General features: G+C 38.2%; 1 protein-coding gene across 11 annotated transcripts in view; it reads right to left on the bottom strand.

Annotated features, from left to right (window-relative positions):
- STXBP5L (syntaxin binding protein 5L) overlaps positions 1-23,834 on the bottom strand; it is a 201,006-nt gene that overhangs the window by 79,650 nt on the left and 97,522 nt on the right. For all 11 annotated transcript variants that reach the window (XM_065077508.1, XM_065077491.1, XM_065077554.1 and 8 more), the window contains exons 5-7: positions 21,410-21,544; positions 11,825-11,888; positions 5,684-5,767 (exon numbers count right to left, since the gene is read on the bottom strand). In XM_065077508.1, coding sequence (XP_064933580.1) covers positions 5,684-5,767; positions 11,825-11,888; positions 21,410-21,544 — 283 coding nt within the window. The remainder of the gene's footprint in view (positions 1-5,683; positions 5,768-11,824; positions 11,889-21,409; positions 21,545-23,834) is intronic.

Raw genomic sequence — 23,834 nt, 5'->3', positions numbered from 1 at the left:
TGGTGTAAGTCCCTTATTTTCACTGGTATGTGCTGCAAACTAACAAAAGCCATTTTCTGACAAAACAGAATATTGTTTCATTGTATTCCAGGAGCACAAACTCACAACATTTTCCCTTGAATCCACTTTCCTTCCAGAAATGTTAGCTGCCAAATAGCAAGAAACACAATATGTTTTTTATGTAAATGTAAATGAAAGACACCTATTTTTTAATGCAGTTTAATAAATTTCCATGTTTGCAACTCGGGAAATGCTAAGGCCTTGCATGCATTCATGGTTGTATAATGGCCATTTACCTGATTTATTCAAATCACTTTAAAATCATACCTAGATATTCAGAAGTCAGCATTGGAGTTGTTCATATCAGTTTTTCTTAAGCTGAAACCTAAGTGCTACTGATCACTATTCAAACCCCCCTGTTGGTCTTCCCCTTTTAATAAGTATAAGAGCTACTAACGTCTCATGGTCTGGAGGGAATATCACAAGAAAGCAACAAAAAGGCTGTGACCCTTTCCCAAAACTTTACTCAGGTCATGAGGCCAGACAACACTGCCACAAATGAGCCTTTGCATTAAGATGATCCAGATGTTTTAATAGGAATCTGACATGCCTTGTATATGAATCCTTTGCTAATACACCGGTAAGCTAGTAATGCCAACAAAGATTCAATGAACAAAGCAAACTCTAGATATTTATCTTCAAGTCACATAATGGGTATCAATCAAACTTGTACCTACCAGAGGGGGGCTGACACACAACTCCCCTAAAAGATCCAGAAGATATCAAACTACAACAGAAAAAGATGGTTCATACAGAGTCCAATGCCATTGCCCTCAGGTAGTAAGAACCTTAGATCTGTGGGGAGCACTGCTGCACTTACACTGAAGGCTTGTCTGTCCTTGTGCAAATTAATTCTGACATAAGCTCATTCATGCTTGCTATCAAGCCAAATTTGAATTTGCTCTTGATGCGTTATCACATATAGAAACACTGCACAAGGTTACAGTCGCTGTGTCTGAGCAGGAGCTTGGTAACTAGCAGCTGAAAATTGTACCAAGCTGCTTGTTAAACTGCCTCTCAGCTGCCAGGTGCCACCTGCCAGCAAAAAGCTCCTGTTGCGTGGAGCTGAGGAGGAATGCTCCTCTCACAGACAGTTGGCATAGCAGCAAATCAAACTCACCTGTTAGACTTTGCCCCCCAAACAGGCAAGAAATACTGAGAATTGCTTTTGGACATCTCAGCTGGGAGTCACAACTAATACTGAAAGGTGGTACTAAATAAGGCTAATTTTCTCCCTAGTAGAATATGTTTAGCATTCTGATCCACTTCTTTAGAATCTACACAAAAAAGGAGCAGTTATTTGCGTAGAACAGGAGTTCATCACGGTGAGTGACTCATGTGAATGTTCACACAGTGTATGCACATAAAGCATATCACTCCAGATTGGGTGTGTTTCTCCTTCTGCAATACCCACAGTGGTTGCATATATATTCCATTTTCTCTCATACTCAGCATGTGCTAAAATTAAGCATGCCCAACAACGTTTCAGTTCCTTCAACCACAAGCCTCCTCCACTGAGAAGAACTCATGTGGACTCTAGGACCACTTTTAACCATACTTTGAACAAGCATCATACTCGTCTCATCCTATTGCTTGAATCTTAAGAATACTTTGTGTTAGTAGTACTGCAGGACCACTAAAGCAAGGGCCATATCTGATTTGATAATTCCATAATCGTATAGTGCTTGTTAAAGGTATGGAGATGTCATTTGGCAAATGTCTCTGTGAACCCTGCAGCTTCATTTTGGAGATGTACTCTAATGAAAGATGATGACTATGCTTCAGGAAGCTCTGAATGTGTGTCAACACAACCTGTCAAACTTTTAAACAGTGTGCCTGTGAAGACGGCTGTTTTTTTTGGGTCTGACAACTACCAACAATAACTTGAGAATCCTTTGAAGGATCTGTCTTATTTACATGCCTTCTTTTTATACCAATGAATGGAAATAAAATTTTGAAGGAATTTAGAAAAGGGTTTGCAAGGAAAGCCTTTTACAGAGAGCATCATATAGGAGCATTGATTGAAAGGCCCTGAATATCTCATACATATCGCCACTGAGATGACAACCATCATCAAACAAAGAAAAAAAAGTCTGCAGCTGACATCTTGAAGAGCAGACAGACAATACTTTAGCAGCAGGTTCAAGCTCTACTATGGCACCAGGTAGTCCAAAAGAGAATGTCTCTTGAGAAGCATTGACACAGTAGAGAACTCCTTATATTAGCAGTTGATAAACTGAGGTACCCTCTAACTGGTCATCACTGGGTCTAAAAGAGAGACAGGACTACTTTTAGCTTCAGTGAGAAAATGCTAAGTACCAGGGAAAGGCTTTAAAGAGAAGATACAGGCTTACAAGAACAACAAGTAGAGAAGTTACAGATAATACAACTTGTACAGCCTTTTCTGTCCTCAGTGAGAACCTCTCACATTCGAAATGACCAGATATGTTTTATCTATGAGCGGTTCCCAGTCTTTAAGACATGAAGTATAGCATATGGAGGTGGAGTACGGAATGCAGCTGCTAATGCTGCAATTGCAGGTCTGTGAACACAGGACAGAGTTTTCAGCTCCACCACTTGTAAGCTATTGGGTTGTCTCAGCGAGCTGTTTATTCCAGGAGCAATATGTCCATGATGTTAATCTGGATGGGAAGGAAAATGTGACGGCGTGCTTCTTCAAGTATTGGACATAACCTGTTAATATTGTAGAAAGCAGCTCATCTTCATGTCATAAGAGCACCCAAAGAAGATATCTCCAACATAAGTCTTGTATCCATGTCTAAGTCTCGTGTGATATGAAGTATCCCACTGGCACGACAATGCATGCAGCCTAAAAAGGACAGGCAAAATTTTACAGTGCTGATGTCCAAGTGGATTGAGAACTGTTGTTTCTTGATGATCTGTTTGTTAGCTGAGTGTTCAGGTGTGCAAATACAGAGGACCTCTTCCAGCTGAGCTGTCTGTTCACTACTTCTAAGACCTCAATTAAAAAAACAGCACTCAACATAGTGAAAAAAATCTAAACGAAGAGACCTTGTAATAATGGTTCTCACTGACAATGAAATAAAAGCATTTCTTGTGGCTGAATGAAAATAAATATATTTAAATTAGTGATATATGAAACTATTCCTTTCTATAACAATGGAAGGTCAGCAGATATAGTCCCTTAAAAAGGAACTCAAAAGTTAAAAATGAAGAATGCTTAGATTTGTAGATACCAGCCTCCTTTCCTCTTCTGTATAAAAAAATATCTGCTGTTAGCTTCTCACTTCTGTGCTGCACAGTAACAAGTTCTGTAGATCTGAATAACAAGAGAGAGATTCCTCAATAGGCAGTCTGGGGAGGATGAAATCCAGTGCCGTCAAGGATAACACAGGAGAAATCCAGCTGGGGCTTGATCCTGTGAACTGATGAGTATTCACATGGAGTCTTGAGGGTGCTGACATTTATTTTCAGTGACATTACCAAGCTGGACAGCTATCTGAAGAAGATTACAGAGAAGACAGAACTTGCCTTGGTGATGAACACTCACAGTCCATCAAAGACAAGAAAAATCAGCTGTTTCTCACAATACACACAAAGTGCCCCTTAATGGAGAAGCCTGGTGCCAGGGGATTTTTTTGATACTAAGCAGAAGTATCTGCTCCACTGATAAGCCAGAAAAAATCACGCCATCCGACAATCCTTAAGGATGCCAGAAGGGGAAGTGGTGAGTTAGATGAGATTTCCAGTTCTTTCACCATCCAATAGGGCAATTACCTAACTTTCAAAACCAGTGCTAAAGAAAGCATAATGTTAGAAAACTGAAGCTGGATTAATTTCATTCAGACCCCATTCCAAGAGGGACTTCAGTACTGAGTGAAGATACAGAACATTTTCATCAATTTATCTGAGACCTCAGAAGGTAACCTGCAATTGCAACTGGCTGGCTCAGTGCCAGGATAACAATACCAACAGATTGGTCAGACATCACAGAGCACAGAGGTCCAGGTAGAAGGGTGAAGGGAAGCAGGAACAATGTTTTCTGGACTGTGATCATAGGTGAACAATTTGTAAGAAGTGGTTTAGGTTTAAAAACTTGGCTTAGTGCCAAATACCAAGTAGCATGTGCTAAACTAATAATTTGTGACTCACAAAAGCTATATAACCCAGGATTTAAAAAGCAACCCTTTTTAGGGGCTTCCTAAAGGAATCCTAGCAGCTCTGGAACATTATCGAACTTGAGCCTGAAAGTCTGGAATAAAGTAAAATAACTAGTCAACCAACCCTTTTAAAGACAAAAGAAGAATCTTGCAACTATTTCAGTAGATGATAGCAAGTCATCACAAGTTGCACAAAATGCGGCAATGACACAGCAAGTAACCACTGAGGAGGAAAGCGCGTGACTCAGAAAAAGGCCAAAAAATGTCCAGGGGACAGTACTGAAAAATGTGGAACAACTAAATTATATGAGAAATTTACAATATCCAACCACTCTGTCTCAACAAGCAAACAAAAAGAATGGAAATGGTATTATGAAGATCCTCTTTTATTTAGTCTAATTCTGAGCACAAGAGAGGATATCAAATAAACTGATTCCCCCCAGGAGAGCTGTAAAAGGAAAAGCTGTCAAGCCTAAGTAATAAAACAGGTGAAATTTCACAAGTGCATGCACAGGCAGACTGTCAGTTACAGACAACTTAGTGGGCATGTTTTGAGGCTTAACTGCTGGCCTATTTAAACTCCAGATTACCCTGTCCTTTAGAATATTTGGATGCTCAGAGTCTTTATCTTGAAAATCAGTGTAGTGTTAGTGTGTTTGTGAAAACAGGACTGAAAGAGTGCAGGATTCAGGTATATTTAGATTACTTTTTAGAGAGAAAATAAACATGTATACTCCTTACATATAATAAGGTGGCAAAACAAAGGAGGAAATAGAACTACAGGAAACCAGTTAGTGCCTGGATCACTTTAAAGAAAATGTCCTTTTCTACCTTCAGTTGTAGTTGCATTGACATTCATCCATGGTGAACTTTACAGGAAGGCTGGCAGAGCAAAGTATGTTTTTCCCCAGGGCTAAAGCTAAAATAATAATAACTAGGAATATATCTATTTTTAAAACAACCTCTTCATTGATACAAGAACTGCATTGGTGTTTGATACAATCTGCTTACAAATGGCAAGAGACAATTGTCAGACAAAACTACGAGAATACAATTTTGAAAACGTTTTAATCAGATCTAGAGTCCTAGGTAATATCAACAGCCCTACAAAATAATTTGTCTTTTCTTCTAATTAATGTTCTAGTAATACTCAGTAAACTTAATTATATAATTCCTAATGTAGCTATATGTCAGGTCAGCTCATCACTACACTGCTCAACCGAGGATCCCCACGCTGAAGCTGATGAACTTGTCAGAGCCAAGGGGAAGAGGCTCCATGTTGTACTACGCTCACAAGTGCCTAATGCATTAGAACTAGAGATTTCAGGTTTTGATTTCTGTTGTCAATAACTTGTTCAAAAGCATAGCACAAACAGTATTTCCAGAACAAGCAATGCCTTAATATAAATATTCATCTGCTTTATAAGACATATGACAATCTGCTGAAGAACAGTTTTTCTGAATAAATGAAAATTTCTTACCTCATCATAATAAGCTCTCAGATCAGCTCTTTTAGATCGTAAGTCCCAGAGTACTACAGTCCCATTTTCATAGCCTATCAATAGCTGGAGGAGGGAAACAAACACAGTTATGCTTTAGATTCAAAAGGTATATACAAATATTTAAAAACTTCATGGCTTAAGAGCCTTTAAAAAATAAATAAACACTGTAAAAAGAAATGCCAAACTCATGGGCAAGCTTGTAGTTTGCACTAAATGTAATACCCTGCTTTCAAATTATCTTTCAGTATAAACTCCTCCTCATTACTGACAATTGAAGTTCTACTATGGAAGAAAAAGTGTGCTTTATCCCCCTTTTGTTTGTTTGTTTCTGCAAGATTTTTGTGTCTGGACAGTGTTGACAATAGTAGATCTGTTGACAAAACATGACTGTAGCATGTTTCTCTCAGGTCTTAATTTCCTTGCCCCTGGTTGGCGGGAAAACTGACACACAAGAAATCACTTAAAACCAAAGAGTCACCAGATTAAACTCTCTTTCAGCTACATATATTCCTTTGATTTCTGCTTTCTACTGCTTTAAAACATTTTGAAGAACTCACTTTGAAGAGAATTAATTGCTTGCTTTCCTAGAAATTAAAAACCAAAATAACCGGTATGCCAATTTTCACTTCTTCTGGATCTAGTATGTCATATCAGCATGCATACCTGAGAAATAGCAGCAAAGAAGATTTGTCAAAAGATGGAAGCAAAGAAAAATGATGCCAGGGAGAAAAATAAGAACAAACACAATCCTTTCTCCTTGTCTCTGTTGAAAGCAACTGAATAATTGATCTTGCATTGTACTGAATACTCTTTATTTGAACACAATTAATTTCAGATCTTATGGGAGATGTGAAGTCTGGCCTACTTAGACATCCTGGAAATTGCTTCCCTCTATGGGGGAGTCTGTCCTAGACATGAAGACTAGGAATGACCAAACTGACAGGCTCACACATTTCTGCTATGGAATATATTATATAATTGGCAGTGATGACTACAGTGGTTCTTTCTCTGTAAATACATGGATCACAGAATGCAGGCAAGAACTTTCAGTTTCTATATTAAGAATTTGAGCAGAGGAATGATGAGACTATCTTTTAGTCTCTGAGACCTTACCAGCATCTTTTCTATCACTCAACTTGCATAAATCATAAAAATGCAACTTGGCTGGACTGCTAAACAAAACATCACTTTGTTTCCAAGTTAAATATAATTGATACATCAATATTGCTATAAAGGGACTGGGAATACTCCCAGTCCTACTAGATGTGATTCTTTATATTGCTAGGAGAATATTCATTATGTGGAGATGTATTACCTAATCTGGGGATGACTTACGGCTAATGTATTTAATACCTGAATATGTACAATACCTGATTACTTAAGAACTCTGCTCCTGAAAAAAATTCAAATTGTCCTGGAGAAATTTCAGAATATTTATCATTTTTGCTCTGGACAGGTCCATATGGGATTCAGCAGCAGAGAAAATGTGAAAAGACATCCTGTTCAGAAAGCATGCAGCTAACTGGTTAGCACTTTTGTCAGGATGCCATATGGTACTCTGGGATAATAGATTCCCATTGCGACAGTGAAGAAAGAAATGTCTTCCTCTGACCACTTTTGTTGTTAGTGTAGTGATCCTACATGGAAGACAACTCTATATCCAGGGTTAGTGATCCACACAAGCAGTTAGCCTGAGCAGGTGCAGATGCGTGCTGTGCTATGTGTTGTGGCAGATAGGATTTGGTTTTTAGGCTTGTGTTGTGCTGCACATATTCCTTGGCCACAAGAAAAATTTAGTTGGCTCATTGTAAAGAAGAATCCTGTAGGCAGCTTCAACTTGGTAATGGCAATTATGGCACCTTTGTGTTGTTGTCTTTATCTTAATGTAAGGCAGCATCTTCTCATGTGAACATCCTTTTGCTTGACAGTGGAAATTAATAGATTAGAAAAAAAATATATATATTAATCCTTTGAGATGTTTGAAGACCAAAATGCTGGCAAACCTCTTCATGGAGGGGATCAGCACAGTGTGCTGTGCCATTATCGGAGGTCCAACTTGGTGTTCCCATTATCTCAATTAAAGCAAAATTATCCTCTTTTGCCTTTTTGTATTACCTCCAATAAGTGGTATTTTAATCATATATTATGGAGTCTGAGTGCCTTTCTAACTGTCATCATAACAAGCACTTGCATCAGTGTATTGCAGCTGTGTACCAAACCAGTCGAGTTCAGTTTGTATCTACCGGGTTTCTTTTCATCTCAGTTTTTGTACAAACGTATTCAGGAAAGTGAAGAAATAGAAAAGCATTTAGTATGTGACCCTGTTTCATAATAAGTCTTTCTTCCTGGTGAAGCAGGCTCGTCTTTTGATTTTTATCACTCTTTTGCAAAGATATCATGCTCCTGGCAATTACCAAAAGGTTAAATACCTCCTACCAGAGACAGCATTCCACCTGAAATTCTTAATGCAAAACAACACTGCAGATTTGCAAGATACAAAGTGCTGTGATTTCAGGTAAGAAGTTGAAAGATAAGATTTGCTGCATAGCTGTGAATCTTTCTTTTTGCTTCGATCATAGCCATACTGCTAAAACACTAGTACTGTGGCATGACACTGAAGTCAGAATTCCAATAGGGTGAATGTGACTAGTTTCATTGACAATATATTTATGATGCTCTGAACTCTGATCTGTCTGAACCATAGGGAATTCAAATATTCAGTCTTCTTGGCCATGGTAAGCACTTGAAAGATCTGTAAGACAAGCTCTATATCTGTAATATTAAGTGAGGTAAAAAAATAACACATCCATAAACACATGTGGAGGAGAAAATATGGGCAAAGAAGAAAAATGTGTAAAAAGGAAGGAAGGAAAAACCCAAAGTTTTCACTTCAGCTTGTGTTTCCTGGCACCTCATGCTTAATTAGGTTAAGAATCATGCAGAAGGCTAGACAGAACTTTAAGGACACAGAAGTCCAGGCAAGATCTTCCTTGTCTAGTGGAGCTGCTCCACGTTTTGACTTAACAAATCCTTCCTCATGAAATGCTTTTGAGGATGGTGTTTTAGGGAGATTTCTTCTTTACAATCAACTAATTGCATCCTGGTACCTGCCAGATAGCCCCTTCCTTGCCCTGGTAGCACAAAACAACTTGGAGGAAAAAAAAAAAACAAAAACCAAAAAACACAACAAAAACAAGCCTGCCAAATGTGCACTGTATTTATAATAAGTGTTATTAGATCTCAGAAGACAGACTCAGAAATAGGAAGTTTACTCCACCTGCTAACAGTTAATAACATTAAACCTCTTCCTACTAAGCTTTCTCCAGCTGCTGGGAAACTGCGGATCATTGCAGTTAATGTCTTTTTCTGTGTCAGCAAGAAAAATCATGCTTGCTACAGATCTGCCACTTATGTGTCTGTGCACTTCACACTGTTCCTAACATACACTTATTCATCGATTTGGCAGTCATAATTATGTTTCATGGACTTAATAACTAGGTTCCCAAATTGTTCTCAGGTGACACATTAAATGCCCAAATTGTTTTTATCTTCTGTCTTCCAGCCACAACTTGCTGGATTCATAAAAGAGGCTGTCTCCAAAGTCTGACTTGATAGTTTGCCTAGAAAAATTTTGAATGGCTGAAGGCTTCTGGAATTACATTTACTCTTTTGGTACAGAAAAACTGGTCACCAGTCACTGATATAAACTACAACTTTTGGGAATTTAATGAATTTTTTTAAAGATGAATACACAGTCATCACACAAATTCCCCCAGCTTTCAAAAAAAGAGATCTTACGATTATCCTAGATTTGGCAAGGTTTATCTGTATTTTAGGACTGTCAAGCACCAGTGCCCAGAACCGAATGCTAGTTATTTACTTCAGCGAAACATGACCAGATCTGTGAACAACTTTGTGATATCCCAGAGAAGGATATACCCCTTGATTCTTGCAGAGTACAATACCCTTGTACTTACAGAGTACAAGAATATCTGTATTTTGAACAATGATTGTGACTGATTCATACCCACTATTTAAGTCCTGAAGCACAGGTAAAGAACACTTTCATCTGCTGCCCCCAATGAAGTGATGTGAGGAGTCCGACTTCTCCCACCAGCACCTCTTGGTTAACTTGAAGCTGAGGAGCTGAGCAGAGTATGTAGAACTATCTTGAAACAGCTCCATTACCTAAGAACAAGTCTAGTAAATTAAACAAAAGGTCTGCCTATCACAGTATCTTCTTAAATGGCTAAGAGCAAATACGAAACCAACATACGTGAGGAGGGCAAGTACTTACCATACCCTCACATATTCTCTCTGCCTAAGTAATTTTCTCATTCAAAGATAGCCTGTACCTCAACTAGACATTACTCCATTTAACCTTAACTTTAATAAACTTTTAGAAAAAATTCTGCAAACCTCCTCAGTAACCCTGAAATTTATTTATCTCGTGTTAACTTCTCCAGTCTCTTTTGTGATCAATATACATTTTCAGCACCCACAGCACCATTTGGAAAAAGTTTGATAGCTTTTACCTATTACACATTTGAACAAGATGCATAGATGAGGTCCTTAGGGACATAGTTTAGTGCCAGAGTTAGGTTAATGGTGGACTTGATGATCTTGAGGGTCTCTTTCAACTAAAATGATTCTATGATTCTATCTGTCTGATTTTGTAGTTGCTGTTATATGACAACACTTCATCAGTGTTCAAATGCCTCCACTGTGCCCTCTGAGCAAAAAGTATCTGTATGTCCAAACAAGTTCTCCTCTAACTCCCTTTCCTGGGACCTTTTAATCTTCTCTCTTTCTACTGAGGTAAAAATATCTTAGGTTTCTGTTTGGACACAGTGAAAGACATTCCTGTAAGAGATATTAACTCACAAGATAATTTTTTCTTTTAGTATCATATCCTTTTTCCCTACACCATGTGCTTTAGGTAGGTCAGCAGCAGTTTCTGCTGTGGCCAGCAAACAAGAGCTATGCCTCATCAGTAAGCCTTTATTTTTATCAGGTATTTTGACATAAATAGTTAAATAACATTTCTTGATGGCTTCTGGTTTAAGACTAAAACACCCAGCCTCATAGCATTTAATTACTTTATTTGCTGTATTGTACATTGTTCGATCCCTTGTTATTCTTCCAAAAAGGCCTAGAGAATTAACTTGTCGGAGAGCTAGCTGGCAAGTGCACGATTTGCACATAGTTCACCTTGCAACATGGATAAGTGCAAGGACAGATAATGCAAATGAAATTCAGATGTAGTCATCAGTGTTTTTCTTGGTACCCATATTAATTTCAGTGTAATGTCCCCTGTATCAGTATTAGAAATTCAAACTGCTGCTAGTTTCCAATAACCATCAGCTGTTATGTGAGACAAACTGTCAAACAGATACACCACTTGTAAGATGCAGTCCTTTATAAATGCACATTGAAATGAAATTGGCAAAAATTATCAAAAAGGACGAGATAGTTAAATGTCCCTTCCAAACAGGCAAAATGTTCACAAATTCAGTAGCAACAGAAAAATAAAAAAGCTCTAATAAAATGAGTATTCTGGCAACCAAATTTTGTTTTGGAAAAGCTACCATACAAATAAAGCCAAATGAAACTCAGATTTTGCCTCCTGATGGTATCAGTCACGACCCTAACATTTTGATACGTGTTACTTCCACTTGTGGACAGCTCTTTGTTATTCCCAACTCTGTTCACAAACAGCAGCAAGTTCCAAACGTGGGTTGCTATCATTATTATTCACGTATAAGAAAAGACTTATTGCCTTATGAAAACTTGCTATAATGCTTTCATAGTAGCCTGTTTATCCAAGTACTGAAGTCACGATACAGTTTTTAGTCAATTCTTACGTAAGTAAAACTCAAGTTTATTTAACTAGGAACAATTTTGATTGGCTTCCAATTACAATATATTGTCTGTATCACATATTTTACTGATTAAAATAGTAAAAAGAGAACTTTTTTCTTAAAAACTGTAAAATACTATAAATGATCTTGCAAATACATGAAGAAAGCAGATGATAATGTGTAAACAAAAAGAAAGAGCTATTAAGGCAAATAAAGGCTATGAAATGTTGTTACATTTTATACCATTAGTTGTACTCACTTTTCCCTCATCTCTTGGGCTGTCACTTAAATGTACAACTGGCCCAGGGTGAGTCTTTGTGGATCTGCAAGACAAAATCAATTCAAATCTGTGAATGTTTTTTCTACAAAGAGCTAGATGCTTACCTTGATTTCTAGGTGTGTTAACATGTACCTCCAACCGTTTAAAAGTCATTCTATACAGCTTAACAGGGGAAGATAACTATCTGAAAGTTACCCATATCTTTTAATGTTCTCCTCTATTTCCTTTTTGCTGTTATAGACGAAGATCCTCCTTTGTTGCTGAATATTTTTTCTTTAAAAAAACAAAACAAACTAATCCTCCTATGAAAATAATCTTTTTTTCCTCTCATTTCTAGGCCTTTTTTAGCCTTTTCTGTTGTTGAACCCTTCTCTTTCTGCCTTCCCTCCTCACTTGCTTGATTTCAAAGCTAATCTGCCAAGGATTTGCAAAGCCTTAACTACATTCATTTCAATGACTGATAATCAGCTTCACCAGGTTCCAATCTCATTAATGACAGGGCTTCAGCAGTTTCACCAACAGTGTTCTATCAGGTAGCTTCTTAGAATTAGTGCAGTGGGGTTTCAGAAATGCAGCATCTTGCCTTTGTCTATCCTGTAAAGCCTTATGACATCTTCAAACCAGCTAGTACAGTTACATGCGCAATGCACATTCAGTGAGACTCCTCAGCCATGAGACTCATCCCATGAGTCTTCATAAGCCTCTATAAAGATTACTTATTGTTCTTGCTGTTCCCTCTCTTAAAAAAAAATAATAATAAATACATCTAAACATGTACCAACAACATAATATGCAACTCAGTACAGGGACTGCTGCTTAAGTCACTGACATCCAGCACTTGATGGCAAACACAAATCATAGGAAACTGACTGGACAGATGAAGATTTTTCAATTGTCATTTTTTCTGAGCAGACCTTCAGGCCCTGGAAGTCAAACAGCAAGAAGACAAGCACCAGTCCATAAAGCTTCAGGCTATTTGAATGCCTGTGCAGAAGAGGACCTTTCTTCCATCTAGATTCTGGGGTCAGAGCACATTTCCCTTGGAGTTCAGCTTGAGATCTAGACTCGTGTGGCTATTCTTATTTCACCAAAGGTCACCAGGAAAATAAATATGGCAGAGATCTGCAGGGCCTCTAAAGCTAAGAATTTATCTGGAAGCCGTATCTAAAACTACCTAGGCTCCAAGTTGAAAAATAATCTGCAAGGGAATTAAAGAAACAAACCAAAACAAGGTTCTCCAGACAAACCGCTCAAAGGAGTTTCCTAAATTAACATTGTTGCTCTTCCTCTGGCTCAAACACCGCACTATAGCAAAACTGGCCTCCTTGTTCTACCAGGTCAGGCTCCAAATCAAGATTGAGAGCAGTATGCAAAAATTCCCAGGTTATTCAAACATTAAAATACTATGGAGTAATCCATACCCTCACAGACTCCTCCTTCCTGAAACAGTATCCTCCAACACTCTGGAAAGCATGCACACTTTCCTTTGGCCTCTATTTTTTGCCTATAGAATGTTTAACTATTTCAGCTATTTTATCCTGCATCAAAGCTGGGCCAAAGCAAGCTGGCAAAGATCCTGTATGATACTTGAATCTTTGAGCTAAAGACAATTAAACATTACTCCAGACATTCTTAGACCTTCCAAATTAAGTTTATTCCAGGTCAAAGAGATAGAGAACTTCACATCACCTAAAGGCCAGACTGCCTTCCAAGATTATAACCCATTCCTTCACATGGATTTTAACATTATTGCTAGCTGCATACACAAAGCTAGTGGCAATGTGGTAAGCCCCTTCCTTAATGAACTTTCTCCATGAGGTGATCCCATGCCACCATCTTCAGTTTTGGCAGATCATGTTTCCACAAATATCTGCAGCATGTTACTTTTCTACAGGAGGTCCTGGTGACTAAGGCTTCTGCAAGAGCATTTTGCAACATAGCCCAGCACAGAAGTGAGATCAGTAGGAAAGCAGTGGACAACCTGTTTATACAGTAATATTCTATACAGGCTGCCTTAATGGTGCCAACAGAAAGTACTCATTTGGCTTGAGATGTGGCACACAACAATTTCTGAAGAGATGCAGTTAGCAGGAGATCTGGCTGTCATTCCTACCCAAGCCAGCTCCCCAGAGAGGACCCCTCTGGCTGAGCTTCTGTTTCTGAGTAACCTGTAAAAAAACCCCCAAACATTTCCACAACACCAGACCTTGAAGCAGACAGGATAGGTAGGCACTGATGGGGAATTGAGGGGTGAGATGAGGATATCTGCAGGCAGTGCTTAGACCCACATGTGGCTTGTACATCTGTCCTCAGGGAGTGAATATGACATCTTGGGACATTTTAGGCCGATTTGAACTTTTTTTCTGACGTAGGTTCACCTATCTGAACGAGTCAGAGTAGGCTGATGGAAAGGACTAGGTCTGTTTGGGGTACATGCTGCCTATGCCATGATGGGCAAAGAAGGAAAGATAAGAATAAGAGGAAGAAATGTGAAGGGAAGAGGCAACATAAGAAATTTTACTATTTGGCCAGATCAGAACCACTGACAGATGACAGAAGAGGGAGCAGAACCAAGCAAACCTCAGGCATGATTAAGGTGGCAACAGACAAAATGGTGGAAGGAGCACAAGCAGGCTGACAAAGAATTTTGGTTTTGGTGGTTATCCCAGCCCGCTGAGACAACCCGTGTGCAGGCTGGGTTGCTTGGCCACACCAGCTCTGCTACTTGACCTGGAATATTGGCAAAACTGGGGCAAATGGGGGGAGAAAGGGAAAGAGCATACTGTCTTTCTAAGCTAAAGGCTGATCCCACCTTGACTGCTCTTTGTACCTACCCATTTTAAAAGTCAAGAACAATTCAGGTACATCTGTGCAACCACCATTTTCTTTTTAGATACAGGTGTCATTGCTCACCAAAGAATGTAATCATTTGGTTTTGGATAGAAGCAAACACTTACATGAGCTGTAGTCACTCTCCATTACATCTAACTTCAGGCTAATTATACTTTCATTGTCACACCAGCTAGGTGTAAATGACATAAAACTGGCTTTTACTACCAGTCTTATTTTTACCTTATATTCTTGCAGTGGTGTAGCCTCAGATTTCCATGCTAAGACCTCAGCTAAATGGGGTAACCTTCACTAATACGATACATTTTCCTACTTCCTCCATTTCTCTCTTGAATCTATTGTAAACCATAGTTGAAAGATACTGGAATTTATTACATTGTAATAAAATTTCTTTTCGCTTTTCAGGATATTTGGCACTTTCTTTTTCTTTTAGGAATGTTATCTTTTCATTATTGGGTTCCTAGCTATTTTTTTTGTTTTGTTTTGTTGAGGAAGAGCTTCATATACATTATTAGCAAAGTTGATACCAAACACAGCAGTCTGTGACCTAAATGTAAGATATTCTATTTTTCCTCATTCTCTTTCCTCCATATTTGATACAAGTATTCTCTTAATATTTATTTTATTTTACTCCTCAGTATTTTAAGATTTTAGTTGTTTTGTATTATAACTGAATTGGTCAGGCTTCTTCCATTTTCTCCCAATTTTATTATTTTAGTCTGTCAGGTATGTCACTCCATCAAAAGACTCAATGGACCATTGTTTTGCTTTCACACGTACACCAGCAGTCTTTAATTTCATCCTAGTTAGCTCTTTTATGTCAAATATTGCATGTAGGTGTCAAGGTGTTGGCAGCGGGGAGATACAGGAAGGTGTCTGTGAGGAGACGTCAGGGCTGCTCTGTTCTGGGCACAGCCGGCCCCAATGGACCCACCGCAGGGCCCAGGTGGGCCCCTCAGCAAGATGGGGGCACCTTGGGGAAAACAAAACTGAGAAAGGGCAAAAAGCACTGCACAGGCAGTGGGGAAAAAAAGGGTAAGAAGCAGCTCTGCAAGCACAAAGGTCAGTGAAGGAGGAGGGGAGGAGGTGCTCAGGGTGCTGAGGCAGACATTTCCGTGCAGCCTGTGGAGAGGATCAGGCCTGGGCAGATATTTCCCATGCAGACTGCGGAGGACCCCACGGTGGATCAGGTGGAGATTTCCTGAAGGAACTGCAGCCTGTGGAGAGCCCACCCTGGAACAGGTTTATCCTGAAGGACTGTACCTCATGGAAGGACCTGTACTGGAGCAGGAAATATATGAGGAGGAAGGAGCAGCAGAGAGGAGCTGTGAAAGACCAACCACAGCCACCATCCCCCTGCACTGCTCAGGGTGGAGGAGCAGGAGGAGGTAGACAGGTTGGGTATGAAGGACTGCAGTTGAGCCTAGTAAAATCGGGGGTTAGAAAGAAGGTATTTTAGTTTTTGTCTTTGTTTCTCATCATTCTACTCCATTTAAAATGGCAATAAATTAAATTAATTTTCACCAAGTCAAGTGTGTTTTGCCCGTTGACATTAATTTGTATATGATTTCCCTGTCTTTATTTGACCCGTGAGCTCTTCCATCTTATTGTCTTCTCCTGTCCTGTTGAAGAGGGGAGTGAGAGAGCAGCTGGGTGAGGATCTCACAACCAGCCACAGTCCACTCACCACAAATACTTTGATCATTTAACAGCTGCCAACTCTGATTATACATCAGTAAGAGGATACAGTCTATGAAGTTTGGCAGTCATAACACAAGCTCTGACAGGAAATAAGAAAGCATCTTTTTCAAATAATTATAGATTCTAAAACTCAAAGTGCCATCACAGATAAGATCACACAGAGTTTGTGCGGTGATGACAACAGATGTTTCTGAAGCATTTTGGAATTGTAGAGCCTGCTCCCTAGCAGTCCTCCCACACTGCCTTTCTGGAGCTAGAAGAAACCTTTTTTTTTTTTTAATACGTATCAAGAAAAGTATTTGCATCAAAACCAGTTGTTCTTTGGACTAAACAACAAAGAGTATTCACAAGGTGAAGCAAGAGGCTTTTTGTTTGGTTTGGGACGGGACATGCACAGGCTCAACTTGGGGGAGATGTCTGAAGGAGGATATACTGACACAAAATACCACCAGTTCAGACAGAGCAGGGAAGAAAACTGTGCATGAAAGGGTTGTAACTTTCTCCATTCTATATAGTCTTTTGCTCATTGCCTTGAACCTGCCCTGTGGCTGGATACAGAAGGAGAGACGTGATAACTCTTCTGTGACAATGCATCTTGCTTGCTTTTCCTGAAGTGCTGTTATCGCTTTCCCAGTGCAGGACTGTGACAAGGAACCCAAAGCTAGTCCTTTGCACCAATCCAGGAATGGTCTGCCAAAGGCAAATCAATGCCTCACTTCTTGCATCTTCTTGTCTCCTCAAGGGAAGTATGTATAAATAGAAATAATAGCAATGTTTTATGGAGCCCTAGAGAAGTGTTGCTTCTAAAGGAGTGCCAGGCATTAGACTCTAGTCAATTTCTCCTAAGGGTAGACATCATGACTGCACTACAAGTAGGATTAAATGAAGCAATTATTTAGTTAACTATATTATATCAGTAATATTAGTTTACAGAACTCATGAAACACGATCAGAGCTACAGATACAGTAATTACTACTTTCATACAGTAAATTACACTGCATGTGGAAATGTAAACACAAAATGTAACATAAAAACATTTTGTCTCATGTAGCTTTAGTATATATAAAATGTTTTGTTTCCCCTCATTGCTATTACGGTAGAGTTGTCAAGGAGATTGGAAAGTTTTATGCTCTCATTGTGGAACAGCCTACAAAGAAAGGAAAACGCTGCTGAATCACATGAAAAGCAAAAGCTCCTGGAAAGGATGAAGTGGTGCTGGGAAACCAACCACATTTGAGGCTATCATGAATAAAACACACTACTGTTGATGCCAGATACTTGTGTACAGGCATTTCTTCAAGCTGACTTTAGGAAACTACATAAAAACTAACTAGATCCTATCCCTTGAGAAAGGGGAAAATGAGGAAGAATGAGTAGGCAAAAATAAGGCATAAGTTAAATAATTCATTAGAGAATTCTTCATTCCCAAATACTAGCTGAGGTAGAGCTCAGAATGACTGAGAAAATGAAAGTTCTGAAAAGACACAAAAAGCACAAAACACAAAACCATGTCCATACACAGCAGAAAGGAAAAAAAAATGAAGGTCAAGTCCAAAGAAATATCAGCAATTATTTGCAGTAAAATTTCCTGAAGCAAAAGCTACCTTCAACTGAGCAAGACGCAAGTATGAGCTAATGATACAAAATACTGCAACATTTCATAGCCTTCATTGACCTTTAAGTTCACAAAACCAAGACTGCAGAAGAACTGAGAAATGGACCTAAAAGTTCCTGTGACAGCTGTACAGGACTAGAAGTTTGTTAAGAAATTAGTGAAAATTTCAGTAGTTTTACACTTCATCAGACCCTGACAGCAGCAGGTATTAATTTATTTGGAGCGTGTTCATTTTGGGAGACGAGAGAGCCGACATACCATAAGACTTGACTCTTACTCAGAATAACAGAACTAAAATGGAGAAAGCATTCACTATAAAACAGGGTCTTCAACAAACTTGTAAGGATGGAAGGTTTTATTCAATTATTTTATGCTAAAATTAGAAAGCTCAAAAAGAAGTCTTCAGCAATGTTATAATTTGGATCCAGGGGAATGTGGAAAATACATAGATGATATATTCCTCCATCATTCTGGGAAGATTTATGCACTGTAAGAAACAGAATGACTTGCATACTGTAGTAAGAACTTCAAATACCAAGACAATCCTTAAAGCAGATAAAAGTAGTGTCTGACAAAATAGAATCAAGTCAGAAGAAAAAAACTCCTTTTGAAAAAAAACAGTGTGCACAATTACAGAAACACTCGTTTCTGAGAAGAATGAAAATCTGGTGTTAGAAAGTGACAGAAGGAGTTGGCAGGGGGAGGGGGAAGAAAAAAAAAAGGAAAACATCTATATTAGTCATTGTTGGAGAGTTGGAGTTAACCGAATGTGACAGTGCTGAGAAAAGCATGTGCATAAGCAGATACTTCTGTATTGCCTGTAGTCAGATGTCTTCCACAATTCTGCTTTCTACCAAGGTGCAGTGCACCAGAGATTTTAAGACTTTTCATTGGTAGAATCATAACAACATATTCATGGTGCCAAATAAAATTGTTCTTTCAAAAATGCAATTCTAAAGGAAGGTCTACTATCATAAACCCATCCTCATGAAGTAAACTTAGAGTTAATAACATTCCTTTTAAAAGCTAATCTAAGTTTCATTTTTCCTGCAAGAAAGCAATAGTACTGGAACAGACATCATAGTTTGTTATCAGAGAGAGTTCAAATTACTTTACTGAGAAAAGTCATTTAGTTTCACCTTCAGCCATGCTACAGCATCTGTTAAACGCGTCTGCTGTGACAAACATCACCATTATGCCCACCAGCCTCTTACTCTCATACAGCCACTTTAATCTGGAGACACACAGGATCCCCTGTCCACCTGTGTAATGCAGGCAAGGACAACTTCTTCCATTCCATATCAAGAAGTACATGATGAAACTGAATGGAGAGGATACAGCCTTCTTAGACCAGCACAACACTTACAGGGATCGGGTCATACTGGTAAGACTGATAGAACTAGAAGCAGTAATGAATGAATACCCATGCTCAACTGTCACCAAAAGAGCACATGGAAAACCAGCTTTTTAGAAGAAGAAACTATTGTGGTAACCACGCAGAATCTCCAAGTACCTGAGGTGACAAGGCCTGTCTGTATTAGGTTGTCATTATCTTTCACAACCTATGGAAGAAAAATTTTGGAAAATCTAGGTATACCCTCACACAGGCAATGCAAATAAGATAGTCAGGAGAGGCTGCCTTTTTACTAAAAGGTCCTAGAGATGTAGCTTCTTGCACAGCATCTAGCCTATCTCAACAACTCAGTACTGAAGCTTGTTAGTAAGCAGTCCTTATTTCCCACATACTTTTCATTGAAGAGAAGCATCATTCTGTTCTGTTCTCATGAAAAGGATCTGGTGTGGTCATTTAAAAAGAGATTTATCCAAAATAATTTTGAAATAATTAGGAAGTAAAACTTGGTGGAAGGCTTCAATTTCATAAAAACTTTCAGATTTATTTCCATACAGAATAGAACCATCCTAATGTCTGGAGGAGAGAAAATTCCAAATGCACACAAAATGAAAATATTTTGTTCTCAAAACCTCAAAGACATTGTCCACCCAATACTATATATATATATATATATATATACACATATATATATTTTAAAATATAGGAATAAAAAAACCTCTAGTATGTCAACATCACCAAAAATAAGTGAAATGAAGAAAATAATGAAGATACTTCCCACCCAAAGAACTCATAAAAATGAACATATTAACTCTGGTTTTGCCTAAACCACATTTTCCAGCAGTAAATTTTCAGCCAAAACTACTGAGCAGAGCTGAGCAAAGCCTTAGAAAGGCAGAAAAAACAAACAAACATTCCAAAATTGAGAACTGGATGAATCCTGATTACCATTTGAATCCTTTGAAGACAATATTAGACTTTTATGACTGTGCTTGTGAAGTTTGGTGGCGGCAGAGGGAAGGAAAGAAAACGAGGCATCAGTTTTGTCAACTTGGGGGATGCAGTTTTTGGTGGTAGTCAGTAATAATAACAGGGAAAAAAAAGGGGAAAGGGAGTATTTTGGAGAAAAGTGGTTGCTGTCAGTGTGATCTCTGCTACGGACAGAGGATTAGATCCATCACTGTATGGCTATAGCCCTATTCTTAGATACTGTCCTCTTGGTTCACTGAGCGTGGTGAATTTCAGTTTGCTGCCAGAGGTTACAGGTTCCTCACAACATGAAGCAGAAGTCTCAGAAACTGCATGAAATACTGTGAGTTTGCCCGCAGCAGTTCCTCTTTCTGCAACTTCACAGAGGAAACAGCAGAGAAGTATTTGTTTCTGTTTAGGCTCTTACTTGCAGGAGTAGCCCTTACTTGCATAGATTCATCCCAGTCAGATTTTTGTGTCTCCCTCCACTTCATACCCGTGACACAGGCACCTGTGTTAGGCTGTCAGAGAACTGTCATTTAACAGACACTCATTACCTGTCTTAACACTTCATCAGCTTTTTATGAGCCTGATTTAACTTTGACATTAGCCTTGTGATGAGCAGAAGGCTTGGTCTAGAGACTTCCAGTCCATTCTCATCTTAAATGATTCTACAGTCCAATGAAGAAAAGTTCTCCATAGAGTCTTGGGGCCAATATACTTCAATATTCTCTTCATAGGATATTTGGAGGAGATAGTGATCAAGCTACCCCCATAGAAACAGCAAAATCAGAACTTTTGAAGTTAATGATTATCTACATTTCATGGAATTCCATAGTTAAACAGATTGCCAAATGACTTTCTCTTTGATATAAAATATAATTACATGGTCTCTGTCACAAATCTGAATTTCTAATGCTCTGTAACAAAACTGTTGATAGCACACATGCATTCATTAAATTAAAAGGTTTTCAAATGATGTGTTAATATTTATAAAAATAAATTATTATTAAAAATTAATCTTAAGACAGCTACGAAAATGACCACAGACGCAAAAGCAAGAAAGACTGAACTTACAGTTCTATAGCCTTGTTCCACATTATAACATATCCAGAAAGAATGAAGGACTCAATATTTACAATGTGTGTATTTCCTCTCTCTGTTCCAACATAAAGCCATTTACTCTGGAAAGGTAGATGGCAGTAAGTAATCCTGGAAAGGAAAAACAAACCGAAAAAAGCAACTGAATATTATATCAACAATATTTTTTAACAGTTTTGCAGATGAAATAATTGTACTTTCCATTTTATAAGAGAAAAGCCTGGTTGGCAGATGCATCGTTCTGAAGAATGTGCAGTCATCTTCAGAAAACTCATAAAAGATAACAAAACAGGGCCATCTTGCCTGCCTATATTAAGGGCAGGAAAAAAGAGCCTTATCACTTGAGCACTGAACTAAACTAAAGTCATGTTATCTCCATGAGTATGTAAATTCCACTATGACAGTATCAGGACTCTCAAGTTAGGCTTATTTTCTTCCTTAGAATAAGCAATTTTTCCAGTTCAGCAAACAGAAGTTAATTGACATCAGCAGGATTAATGTTTTGTACATCAGAAATGTAACACCATCATTCATACAAGAAAACATTCACTTTATTTGCTACTTGGGAGTGCAGGGCACTGGATAAGAACATTAGCATGTACAGCTCAGTATTATATCACAGACACACTGAATCTTACACTCATTCTTACAGGGTGATAAACCAGTGCTGTATTAGCTTAGAAAGATGCCATGACAGTTTCTCATTATAATTTATAAAATTTTTCACAGATGATAAATGACTCAATTTGAGTTTCTTTGATATTATAGTTGTTATATAGATATTACATACATTCAAGCAAAAGGAAATCTATAAGAAATAAAAACCCTTTTGCTGCTAAAATATAATGAAATCCATGCTACCTATAGAGACTGAAACATAATCTGACCATATGGTATAGCCTCAGAAATGGTGACAAAAAGCAGGTAATTTGCTTAGTATGCCACACATTATTATATTTATCATTCAGCTCCACAAGTGATCTGCTTACAGCTTTCAAATAAAAACTTGATTTAACAGCTATGCCATAATTTTTATCCTTAACACCTTCCTCCCCCACAAATGTATAAACAGCATTTAAGAACATACATCTTTCAGTTTTTATTCTTATGGTACAGCAATCTTTCTGAATTAATTACAGAGGAGTGAGAGGGATGCAGGTTATCATTCAGTAATTTGTAATACTCAAAAAACTGCAAAAAACTCCTTAGCTATGCAAAGTTCTGAGTAGAACATTTGCCATCCTTTGAATTAAAGGTATTGTTTAATATTTATATAAATTTCACATACTTTCTGTAATTCTTCCCTGTAAGACCTTCTCAGAAAACAAAAAGATTCCAAACAGATCCTACACAGTATTTTGATAGTTCTGCAGTTTTCCAAGCAGCTAATCATGTGTAAGGATATTTAACATTGAATGCATTCAAGTTAGCAAAAATTTTTTTGGCCTTATTTATCACACTGGATTGAACACAATTGAAATAAGCAGTCTTCACATTCTAATTTATGGGGAAAACTATCACTGAATCATGAATCCAGAATAAGGCTTATCCTTCACAGAAATCTTGTTTTGTTTATTCAAGTGAGACTTAAGTATTACAGAGGCTTTGTGCTATCCATCTGTACAAGATTAAGTTTTGCCATTAGTTGTCTAATTTTGGCAATAATTTCACTGCCTTTAGCAGAAAGAAAACCAAGTTTTTCAAAAGAATTGCTTTGAGAATGGAAATTAGCATGCATAAATGAAAATGCCTTCCAGCAGCAACGTAGTACTTAAATTGTTGGTGCAGTCAGATCGACAAATATCTGACAGAAAAAAACTGCAGAAGCTGTATGCCACTTACATATTCCTTGCTGTAGTTAAAGCTGTTAGTTTTATTGTTCTGTTCATAACAGATGCAAAGAACAATTTGCCCTTTTCACTTTGTGGTTTTACAAATGTGAAACCGGTTTTCACATTTGTCCCGATCCTTCTCCTTAAACTAAACAAGTCGATTTCTTTTGCTTTCTCTTCAGATGCACCATTTGCTACACTCCTGGTTAGATTCATACTTAAACCACTTTTTTTTACCTTGCATTTCTGTACTAGCCCTACTTTTCTTTCTTGCACTCCAAAACATATGCATGCTCTGTTAAGCCCCAGCCCATGCAAAAACCTCCATAGTCCCTGGGTGATAAATCCTCTTAAACTCTTCACACCGATGTTCATTCAGCATTTTCTTTGTAGTAAATTGTTAAATTACAGGAAGAGAAAATACCTGTGAATTTGAAAGTGTTGAAAATACATCTGTCTAGTGACTGACAAATAACTCATGAGTTACAAAAGTGAACCCTTGTTGACTTAATGCTGCTACTCCAAATTCTTGCAGTTGTGTTATCTGACTAAGCAGGTTCAAGCCTGCG

The sequence above is a fragment of the Columba livia genome, chromosome 1 (assembly GCF_036013475.1).
Source record: "Columba livia isolate bColLiv1 breed racing homer chromosome 1, bColLiv1.pat.W.v2, whole genome shotgun sequence".
NCBI lineage: Eukaryota > Metazoa > Chordata > Aves > Columbiformes > Columbidae > Columba > Columba livia.
The sequence above is the reverse complement of the archived record's forward strand: the minus strand, read 5'-3'. Positions and strand labels throughout refer to the sequence as shown.